The sequence below is a fragment of the Austrofundulus limnaeus genome, unplaced genomic scaffold, assembly GCF_001266775.1.
Source record: "Austrofundulus limnaeus strain Quisiro unplaced genomic scaffold, Austrofundulus_limnaeus-1.0 Scaffold81, whole genome shotgun sequence".
Lineage (NCBI taxonomy): Eukaryota > Metazoa > Chordata > Actinopteri > Cyprinodontiformes > Rivulidae > Austrofundulus > Austrofundulus limnaeus.
In genome coordinates this window covers 1,612,120-1,623,913 of record NW_013952483.1, presented here as the reverse complement: position 1 = coordinate 1,623,913, position 11,794 = coordinate 1,612,120, and the positions used below count along the sequence as shown (strand labels likewise).

General features: G+C 36.1%; 1 protein-coding gene across 1 annotated transcript in view; it reads right to left on the bottom strand.

Moving 5' to 3' along the window:
- Positions 1–11,794, bottom strand: part of cps1 (carbamoyl-phosphate synthase 1, mitochondrial) — a gene marked incomplete in the record, with an annotated part of 42,786 nt that overhangs the window by 18,967 nt on the left and 12,025 nt on the right. Inside the window, 9 exon segments of the mRNA XM_014011538.1 lie at positions 41–108; positions 3,448–3,642; positions 4,996–5,177; positions 5,489–5,552; positions 5,670–5,735; positions 7,209–7,350; positions 9,710–9,828; positions 11,069–11,245; positions 11,329–11,527. Of these exon segments, the coding sequence (XP_013866992.1) occupies positions 41–108; positions 3,448–3,642; positions 4,996–5,177; positions 5,489–5,552; positions 5,670–5,735; positions 7,209–7,350; positions 9,710–9,828; positions 11,069–11,245; positions 11,329–11,527 (1,212 nt within the window).

The following is an 11,794-nucleotide window of genomic DNA, read 5'->3' as shown; positions in this document are numbered from 1 at the left end:
ATATATGGCATTCTGACAGGTATGAGGTAAGAAAATGTACCTTAGAACATACGAAGGGCGCAGAAGACAGGGGTAGCCCACCTGGTTTGCAAATGCAAAAGCATCTTCCTGTAAAGGAAGAACACACAACAAACGTATCATAAAGTCACAGATTTGACTCAGAATAGAACCCCTTAAACACACATAAAGTCCTCAGGAATATCCCACTAAACGTTTATATGTATCTTTGAAATATTGTGTCTTTCTTTAACTTTAGGAAGATTTTAGATGTTTCAAGYACTGCTTCACGTGTGCCATTTGTAAAAAAAAAAAAAAACTCAAAGCCTCATAAACACTTGAAGAAATTACTTTCTGTGTATCGACATGTATGTATGTGTACTATAGTTTGCTCAGGTGCAGCAGATGGATAGGGTTTACAAGTCACCTTTGTGTCTAGTGCGCTAATGCAAACTATTTTTTCAAATATTTCTTCAGTATGTTTATGCTGCTTACATTTCTTCTAACACATTTGCAAAAAATACCCCAATCATGTGACAAAGAAACATGAATCTTTTAGACCTCAGCACTGTTTTACTCATTTTTCACCAGCATGACATCTCCACAAGAAGAATAATTACTTACAAAATCTAAGCAGTGACAGGCTTCACGTGTCATTGTTTTGGTCTATGAGATGATTTTTTCCTGCTGTGATGTGGTTTTGTGCCAGAGGGAGAATGTTTTTATAGTCTACACAACTGTGTACTTTGTAAAAATAGAAAAAATATGAATATCTTAAATCTTTAAAATTTTGAAACAGGACAAATATTGAAACAGTCAGTGCAGAAACGCTTAGTTGTAACATGCATTAACAAGGTTAATATCATAAATGTGAGGCTGAATGTAATGTCTTATAATGGTAGCAACACTGCCTAACAACAGCAGCATCTTGAGCTCAGCTACAAATGAAACACTACAGCAGAAATGGATCTCTAAAATGGCCCCACCCTTCGGAAACAATCTGCAAACAAACTCACTGAATCAGAAGATGAGACGAAATGATTCTTAGGCAAAAAAAAAACATATTAAAACTAAACACTCATTGATTATGTATTGATTCATCCATCCATCTATGTTCATTACCAACTTTTCCATGCAGGATCATAAAGAGCTGGGGATTATCTCCAGGGGTCATTGAGCAAAAGTTAGGGCACACCTTGGACATGCTGCCAGTTCATCACAAAGCCAAAATAGAGACAATCATTCACACTCTCACTTATACTAGTGACATTTTAGAGGTGTAAATTTACACACTTGTTTTTGGTCTGAGAGGAAATCTGAGTGTCCAAAAAAAAAAAAAAAATGCATGAGATAAACATGTAAAGTCCACATACTGTAGAAAGACCTCAGGCATATTTTGAACCTTCTTAACATGAGACATCATGCCTCTCCTGTACTGGTTTACCTAATGTAAAACAAAACATTTACCGTGAAGGATTTTAGCAAAGATTTATAAAATATATGGACCGATTTAGCCAGCCTGTGTTCTTAGAAAAAACTCTCCATTTACGATCAATTGATTACCTTAAAACTGAGCACAAGTCAGCAGGCAACCAATCTAAAACTTTTCTTCACACATTTGCGGTATTTAAGGTTGTATAAAATGATTATTTGAAAGACCATGCAATTAGACCCACTTGACATTATAAAAAGGTGTCTTTGTGCTCAATCACGTCCCTGTGATAACACCCCACCCACTCGTTTAGCCTCTTCTTATTTCAACCGTACACATTCTTAAAACCTACAAGAATTACAGCTCCACTCGGCCAAAAAAGGGCAAATCGAAAAAAAAAAAAGAATAATAATAAAACTGAGACTGTAAGCTCACTTTAATTTCTCTCCATTTTGACTTTTTCCCTCTACCCACTCAGTTTATGAAAGATGTAAGAGTAGAAATTGTGGAAAAAGTCTAGCTGTTAGAGAAAGACTGCATGCCCTACTCCTCCTCCTCATCATCATTACCATCATCACTTTTTCTCCCAGCTTTGTCTCTCTTCAGGTTTAGCCTTTTCCCCCCTCAATCATTACCAACTGTTCCTCCACCAGGTAAGGTACCATTTATAAATACAAAATAGCTTCCCAGAGCTATCTCCCCATGGCTTTGCTGAAGTTATTCCAACCCATTAAAAGCAAACTACCTCTTCAAGATTGGTGCAGAAATAGAATATGTAGGTAAAAGTCTGAAGAGGCACACTGAAGTTTTCTGTGTGTGTACTAGATAATCGGTCCTCAGTGGTACCTCAATACACGATCAAAAGTAATGGAAGAAGCCTATTTTAACAGTAACTGCAGATATGCTGTGATTTTTTTTAGTCTACATAATTCCACAGGGTCTTAATTTTCAAGGAGCCAGGGATAAACTGAAATAGAAAAAAAATAAGGAGGAGCGTGGAAATATGAACATGTGCACTTTAGCTTTGAGCAAGTAAAAACATGGAACAAACCTGAATTTTATTTTCGGACATTTTTCAGCTTCCTTTAGTTTTTTTCAGATTGTTGATCATCTAACTAAAGTGTAATAAAACTGTACTTTATTTCACAAAGAAAATTCAAGTTGGCACAGACACACCTTCTTCTAGTCTCAGAGTCATTTATGAAAGGACTGCATCAGAGGGTTGAAGTCAAAAAGCTGCTGTTATGTCTCTGAGCCACTGAGGAAGATAGTAGCTGTGTTTCCATTGACCATAAAAATGCGCAAGTTGGAATTTCAAAAATAAATTTGCTTAATGGAAACACGTCAATTTCGAAAAAACACACATTTTTCAACAAAATCTTTTTGTTTAGGTTTTTATTTTATTTATTTATTTATTTATTTATTTTTGGCCGTATCAAAATTGGTGTATTTTGCAAAACCGCAATGGAAACACTTTTTTCCCATCAAGGGAGTCACGTGATCAACAACCAGATGTTTCTACTGGCGAAAAAGACGACAAAGAAGAACAATGTCCTGGTTTTTGTCTCAACTAATAATTCAGAAAGATTGTTTTGAAAATAAATGATAACTTGTGTTTTATTATGTGTAATACAGAAAAGTATTCTGCTCTGCTTACTGCTGAGTTACAGAAAGGTGTAAGTTCGTCTGCTGACTGGCAGTTTGTTTTTGTGAATTGTTTGTTAAATATGTGCGGTGTTTTATGAGTATGTATAGTAATTTAAATCAAGGCTTGTTTGTTAGAAGTAATTTATTTTTATTAGGTATCAAATTTTTTTGTTGATCAGGTCTATTTGATGTATTGAATCAGACTTGAAAGTGTATTAGATAATGTTTGTAGCATATTGGCCACATGACAGAAATGCAAAACCCTAGTGACTATTAAAAAAAACATAAATTTCTTCTTGAAAAAAAAACCTACAATAATATCTTCAAAATGTTTTAAACATTTTTCATTTCTACAGTGTGTTTTCTCTCACCAGTGAGCTCAGCGCCCTCCAAGGGGCTTGGGCCACCTCAAGATTATCCAGAATACCGGAGAAGACGGAGCGTTCCTCTGCTCTGTCAATCTGCCGAGGGCTTGTTCCTAGAATCTTCACTCCATTAAGGTGCAYCGGCATGGCCAAGTTGTTGGGGATCTGACCTCCTACTGACACAATGCTACCAAAACAACCCTGTAGAGTGGAACAGAGCACATAGAATCACAGCTAATACAAGAAAAGTAATGAAATGAATAATWRATAATTAATTAATTTWAAAAAAACTAATATATCAGGTGAGTTTAATCGAATTAAATCAGTAGCCTCTTTCATTTAATCTGACTGGACATCACATAGGTTAACTTCAGGAAGCAGTTTTATTTTAACCAGACAAGTGATGATAGTACAAATATTGTGGTATCTTAAAATGTAACCATTATGAGGACATTAACTAAGATATTTGTTTAGGCCAATGAGTGAGTAATTGTTGTGCACCCTATAGTCATTAAAACACAGATAATAATAATAATAATAATAATAATAATAATAATAATAATAATAATAATAATAATAATAATAATAATAATAATAACAATAATAAACCAAATGTGAATATGCTTTTTAATAACTGCATGCAGCCCCTTTTCCCATCTAGGTGATCCAAAGGGGATGCTGTTTCCATGGCAATGCCAGGTTGTATCTCTTCATTATTCATGGACCTGCTCTCTTGCTCCTGTCCAGGGGTTATCTCCATGCTCTAATGCTGTATTTATCACACACGCACACACACATATACAAAAAGCAAGAGGGGAATGTAGCCATACGAGAGGGATTGATGGTAAGGCTGTGTCCCTGAACAAACAAACACTTAATCACACTGTGATCCCATCACATCTTTAACTGGATTACAATTCCTCTGCAGGGGAAATTCAGTGGACATTAGTATGCCCGAGCACATAAATACTCAGGCGCCAACAGATGTAAACAGGAAAGAAATGTCAGTTGTAACATCTATGAACATGTGAAATATTCTGGATCAGACAGAAACCATAAAACTTACTCAGCTACTTGAATGTGTGCAGAAAATACAGTATAAATCAGACCAAATTAACTGAAAATATTTTTTTAGTAAATAAATCCTTCTTAAGGTCTTCTAACAATGGCACRCGTAAGAACACAAAAGTGGTGCAGTAAAAAGATAAAATAAAAAATCCATAAAAAACAGATTTGCAAGCAGATATGCACATTTTAAAAAGGTCAGGCAACATCAAAGACAACCTTAAACTCATACATAAAGTTTTAAACAAATGTCTAATGTATTTTTAGTTTTGGTAAAATCAATTATGTCTGGGTGGTTTTAAGAGTAATTTAATTCTGAAACATAAAGCATATGTAGACTTAAAAATATAAGCTTTAACAATGTTGGGGACTTAATCAAAGAGCATAAAGATTACAAGATTGTTTCACTTTTAAACAAAGACAAACAAAAACAGTATTTCTATTTTGTTTGCAATGATAATATGTGAAAGCAAGCCGTGACCTACAAACCTCCTGCTGGGTGATATCAAGGATGCGCTCCAGGGTCAACTCTTCAAAGTAAAGGCGGTCACACTCATCAAAGTCGGTGCTGACTGTCTCAGGGTTGTGGTTGACCACCACGGTCTTCTTGCCCATTTGTCTCAAGGCTCTGATGCAAGACACTGCACACCAGTCGAACTCAACACTGCTCCCTAATGCATTACACAGTAGGTACATATGTGTATGTCAAGCACAAATTAGAGTTCAGAATATCTGCATGGCAACTAAACAGCTACACATATCTGGTAACTGTTTAAAACATGTTAGCTACTGTATGTTTCAAGTTTGTAGGCTTGTTATCAGTTTTCTAGGTTAAAAAAAARGGCTGAGTCATGAAATTACTCTTTGCATCCAGTATATATAAGCATTACACAAATTACAATAGAAAATATTTCTTTAAAATTTTACCAAACGGTATATTACAATGCAGCAGTATCTTGTAAAATATTATTGTAGAACTCACCAATGTGATAAGGTCCACAACCAAGAACCATAATTCCCTGATCTTTGAAGTCTAGATCATGTTCCTGGTGGAGTAGATGAATTGACAAAACCTCTTTTACAAAAATTATTAAGAAAACAATAAGAACACAATWCAAGTAAACATGAACGAAACATTTTTTTTTTTGATTGAGACAACATACCTGACCATGATAGGTACAATATAAATAATTGGTCATTGCTGGATACTCAGCTGCTAAGGTGTCGATCTATGAAAAAAGAAATTTACATGGATTATGTCTTTACAAAAAAATAGTTTTCTTTCTGTTTTTCTTTGATTATTTGGAAGCCCAGACAACAGAACCTAAAAGAGTTGGTGTAACATCTAACCCAACAAGTTGTAGCCACATTTTAGAGGTCTTCACCTCCTCTGTGGGTTCTGGTAAGAATCTAAAAATTGTATTCAAAATGCATGACCTACATACAGTGATCAGATCGAACAGATAAACATTTTTGGTAAAAACAAAACCAATAAACAAACAAAAAAAGGGAAACAGATGATAAAAGTTCTTGAACATTCTCAAATCTGTCTATGGCAAAACAGAACTTCTAATGTAAAAGCTAAGGTCCTGGAAGCTAACTTATGTCATGTCAAAATTTATGACAGTAAAGCTCAACAATATTTTCCACAGTATGACAATATTTCTTGATTCTTTTTAAACCCCCAAGTAATTTTAAATTTAAATAAAATCTGTCAGCATTTTCATTACAGTACCAGTGGTGTCTTATATTTCAAAAGCAGCTTAGCCTTAAAGGGGCAATATCATATAAAATCAACTTTTTTTCTATTTTATACCATGTTATAACATCATTCCTTCATCAAAAAACATACACAGGGTATTGCTTTAACTCAATGAACTGAAAATGGTTGGACTTCAATTTTGTAGTGGACTAATAAGATTATCAGTAAAAGACGATGCTATTCCAACACTCAAAAGTATGCAAACACCTTTGTCGTCTGCTCAGGTAAGCTGAAAAACAATTCATGTTGTTTTGTTCAGTTGTTTGGTCTATCTGTGATCACGGTTAGCATTTGTATCTTATAACACAATATGTGTTCTTTAGTTGGCCTACACCACATTTTAATTATAAATAAATTAGCTTAACATTGATGTGTGTATGTAAGGATGACTGGGAGATATCTTACCAAGATGAAACATCACCTCTGTACTCGCTCCAGTTCTTCAGAAAACATACTTTTCAGGTCCGACGGTAAGGTTCAATTGTATACAGTATAGAGTTGCCATTTTCCAAAACCTATACTTTATAATGTTGCTGTTTTCTTCATTGATATTACAACAAAATAGGCTACAAGGCTACAGGCTGTAAATGGCATGAAGCTGTTGCGATGACATGGAGAAATGAGGGTGACTGAATTGGTAGGATGTTCATTTCAAAGTGATTAGAATTTTCTATGACGCAAAACCAATTTTTTTTTGATTTATACATATAAACAGCATTTGCATAACAACTGAATGTTACTTTATTGTGCTGTAGAATTGAACTTTATGCCTGATAAACGTATAATATTGGCTCTATAAGATTGAAATCTCTTTCAAAAAAAATTAAACAAGTCATTTGTATCTGAGTCCAGAATAAAAGGTATGTCTGAGTATTAAGCAGTCAGAGTTTGTTACTTCAGTCAGTCTGGACTCTGTCAGGAGAACTGCAGTGATCCTCACCTGTTTGACCCAAGGTCTGATGTCATAAGTGAGCCTCAGCTCTCTGGCTGCTTTCTCATCGCAGCTAAGAGCCTGACCGACCTGCTGGTCTGAGAAACCATGCTGCTTGGCTTTCAACAGCAGTTCCTTGGGCACTGTACCACTGTGCAAAAACATAAGAAAGAGCAGATTAATACAGCTGTAAACACTCAAAAACTGTATAACATCTGCACAGGTGGAAGCCATCTGGATATACRTCAAAAATTAAACTTGTAGGCATTCAAKATGATTTAATCGCTACTCKTTTTTCTGTTYGAAAGGTGTTATGRCTAAAAAAGTGTGGTAACGTTTTTGTTTTTCTTGTGACAAAACAAAGTAGCATTAAAGCAACATACAGATGATGTAATCATCTTTCAAGTCATGAAGACCTGACCTGTACTGAATGTAATAGTAGTGTTTTCTTTTTTTTCCCTTTTTTCTTTCCTTTTACACYGAAGACATAAAGCCAAACAAGCCAGTTTATTAGAGGGGTGTTTTTCTCTCTCTCTCTCTGATCTCTCTAACAATCTTGTGTATTTTCAGGTCCATTGAACTATAAGGGTGAATCCAGTGAATGGGTCATTTACTCAGTGGTGTGGACAGCAGGGAACATTTCACTGTAGAGCGATCAATAACAAATTGACCAAGACGATTCAAAGTTGCAAAAAACCAAGCTGGCAGGAGCWGCTGTTTGATACCCATTTCCAGCAAGTGGACATAAAAATAGCAACAGACTTACATTTGGGAATCGGGATGTGACTTTAAAATATTAATACGATTGAAAAMAAACAATGAAAATGTTATTTTGTTGTTAACTGTCGATGTGCAAATCAGAATAGTTTGTTAGATTTGTTAGCACAGGAGTTGCTACATATTTGAAAAGCATTTCTTTACATTACTGAAACAAATAAATAAAATATTATCGTACTATAGTCAATGATCATTCAATATAAAGTACAGTGGGGGTCAGTGAGGTCTGCAGAGCAAAAAGAGCCTGAAGTCTACCAGCACTGAGCTCTGTGCTTGCTGCATCCCGGGCAGTGGAGTCGACGATTCTCTGTGTGTYCGAGGGTAGCAGTGGGTGCTCGCTGAACAGCAAGACATTAAAAATAAAAAAGAAGCGTCATAAGAAAGCAGGAGGTCACCTGTGGCTGAGCCATCATAATTCACTATGGCTTTGAGTTGAGCGATCCAGCAAAGAGCCGGAGGGCAAGAGATTGGAAAAAACAGACAAAGACAGTCAAGAAAAAAAATAAAGTAAAATAAACCCTTTGAGAAAAAAAAATGTTAAGTGACTTGTGCTTTTGTGATTTCTAATATGGCCGTGACTGATATTTTCCAGTAAAATAAAAATGATAGAAACATATTTTGATAATATTTAATCTGTTTAGTGGCTATTTTAACTGTGTTAATGAGACTTTTTAAAGAAGCATAAGGACAATCAAGGTATTCAGGCAGGTATATTGTTTGTCAGGATTATCAGTGTGCATTGCCATTGCAATGCACACTATTGTGATTCGTTTCTCATCCAAGTCATCTCCACTTTGCCATGCTACTCCTCCTGCATACTTTGTCCTAGAGCTGCCATTGTAATTTATATCTGTAAAGCTCCTGTGCCAAATGATGGCTATGACTTTTGGTGCCTGTACAACTTATAGTTTTTGAAAAATTAATGTTTAATAATTTATAATGAGAGTCAATGGAGCCTTGTATTGGTCCAATACTGCCCCTGCTGTATCTACTCAGTACTGCACCATAGTTTAATAATATTTAATCTCAATAGTTCAGTGTTTGCAATACTAATATGATTGTGTTTTGATGTTTTACTAAAATATTGTCCTAATATTGCTTTATTGTTGTAATATTTTTCAAATAAGTGACAACCATTACATTGGCAATGTGGCCACTTTCTGCACACACACAAACCAAACCCTGGCCTCGTCCTCTACCACAGCTCCAATGGTCTCATGGWTAGTGCCGTGGGCTTTCATGTGGGAGATTACYGTTTGAAATCCAGCAGCAGCAACTTTAACAGAAAATCTCTACAAACTTCATATTGTCACACAAATACCCTTATTACAAAAACCTGCTGACTTGACAGGCACAAGCTGGTATAGAAAACACATTTGAACTTGGTCACATTTCATTCTGCAAGTCCACTGCTGCAGGCAAAGCCATGCTGCAATGACATGCTACAAGGCAATGCACACTTGTTTTTACATCGTAAAAACCCATGTCTAGTTTTTAAATTGCGTTTCAAATACAGAATTTACAGCAATTTCAAAAAGAAATGCACATTCACCTATTATAAAAGTCTAATTTGAATATTTTTATACAACATCCAAGGTTACTCAATAACACACAGCTCCCACCTCAAACACACAAAAATAAACCAAAACTTCTAGCAACAACAACCTCCTAAAATTAATTGCCGCGATTAAAAACTTTAGTTGCAGTTTTTACATTCAGCTGTTATGCGTTACCTGTTGTAGCTTCCAAGGTTTTGTTCCAGCTGAGTTATCCTGTGAAGCTTGTGAAGAAACCACTTATCTATGGCCGTCAGCTGATGAATCTGATCAACACTCATTCCATTATGCAGCGCCTAAAAAAAGAAAATAAGAGAGACTGGGCATCACCATCACTTTGTTCGTCACTCACTCAATTGAAAGATGCAAACTGAACAGATTTCACCTGATAGCGAACACCCAGTGATTGCATTAAAACCACAAGACAATAACTGTAAATCCCACGGTTTCATCCATTCCCTCTTCAACGATTAATCCAGGTAAAAATCTATTACAGGAGCAATTTTTCATTGTGGCATTTCATTAAAAAGCTGTTTAAACTACCCTATGTCATCCACCTGTAATATCACAAAAAACCTGCCCTGACAGCACCATTTTTTTAACTACCTTGAAATTAATTGTCTGCCAAGCAAAATCATCAAATACTCCAAGTAGGTTTTAGTCATCAGTGTGGCACACTTTGATAAATAAATATGCTTCTGCTGCTTATTTTAAGTATGAAATTCAAAATAGTAGTAATATATCTAATTAGTTGTTTATTAGCACAGATAGCACTGATGTCAGAACACCTGTAAATCTACATGACTGTCCAAGAGTTCTGGCTGTATAATTTTAGTATGACTTGCCTGCAGAATAAAGAAACAAAAGGTAACAGTGTGTAGGGCAGCTTTGAGTGATAATGGTGGTGTTTGACCACCTTGAAGCATGTTTGATAGTCTGAAGATAAGGATTAATAATGCCTAGTGTTGTTCTGCTATCACTGACATTCTCATTGCATTCTAAAGGAAATGCATTTTCACTATCATGACACAAAGCGCACAAACCTGAAGGCTTTGAAAGTGACATGACCTTATGTTGGTTCTTTATCAGCTGGTGATAACAGCATGGCAAAGCACTGAACCTGTTCATGTTTATCACTTTGCAATAGCTCAAGAAATATTATGCGGTTTTATTAATAAACACTGACCCTGAAAATCAAGCTGCATTTTATTCCTCTGACACTGAGAAATTATATAAAACGAGATGCACAGACGTTTTCAGAGATAATGCGGTTTTGATTCATCTTTGTGACATGCTTGAGAAAGACAGACTGTCATTTAAATAATCTAACTGCGCAGGTGTGTTTTGGACGTGTTATACATGCAGTTCGTCTATTCAAAACTTTCAAAGACAAGCTTTTCCACAAAATTAATCATTCATAGCTACTCATGCAGGAGGGCAAGGAAAATTTTTTTCATTAACACTTCAAAATGTGGTTTTAATGAGCAACGGTAGTCAGTGCCATTCATTATTAATGTTTTCAATTTTTTTTTGCACCTTGGCAAGGGAGAAAATGCGTGTGCTGGAGGGCACAGCCAGCTCCTGTTGCAGGTCCTGGGTGTTGCCCCAGGCTTTCTTGAGTGGCAGCCGGGGAACAAAGCCGTCCACAGATGGATGACACATCCTCAAGGCCTTCTGCATGCTCTCCTCAAACGTCCGGCCAACTGCCATCACCTGAATCCAAAGCAGGAGAGGAAATTTAGTGAGTAGGCGAGAGCACGAGTGAGTAAATATTTGCACATATGGATCCGTCCTGCCTCTCCAACACTCTTCATGGCACTGCCTATTTCCAGAGACATGCCCTGGAAACGGTCCAGGTCCCAGCGGGGAATCTTGGTGACGATGTAGTCTAAACTTGGCTCAAAGCAGGCTGTAGTTTTCTCTGACACAGCGTTTTTGATGTCTGGCAAGGGGATTCCCAAAGCTAACTTTGCAGCTACAAAAGCCAATGGGTACCTGTGAGATAAGAACAAAGACGAGGAAGACCAAAATCAACCAGTGGTGGGAGAAATGTTCTACTGAGCACATTATTTATACTAGATAAACATTTGTATTTACCTCAAGGAGCAAGATTTATATTAATTTTGCACTGTGGTATTAGATACTGCATGTACTCTTTTGTTTTGACCTACCGTTATTTATTCGTGTATAATATGACCTCATGTATAATACGACCCCCCCCCCTTTTTGAGTTTAAAAAGCATAAAAAATTTAATCCTCGAA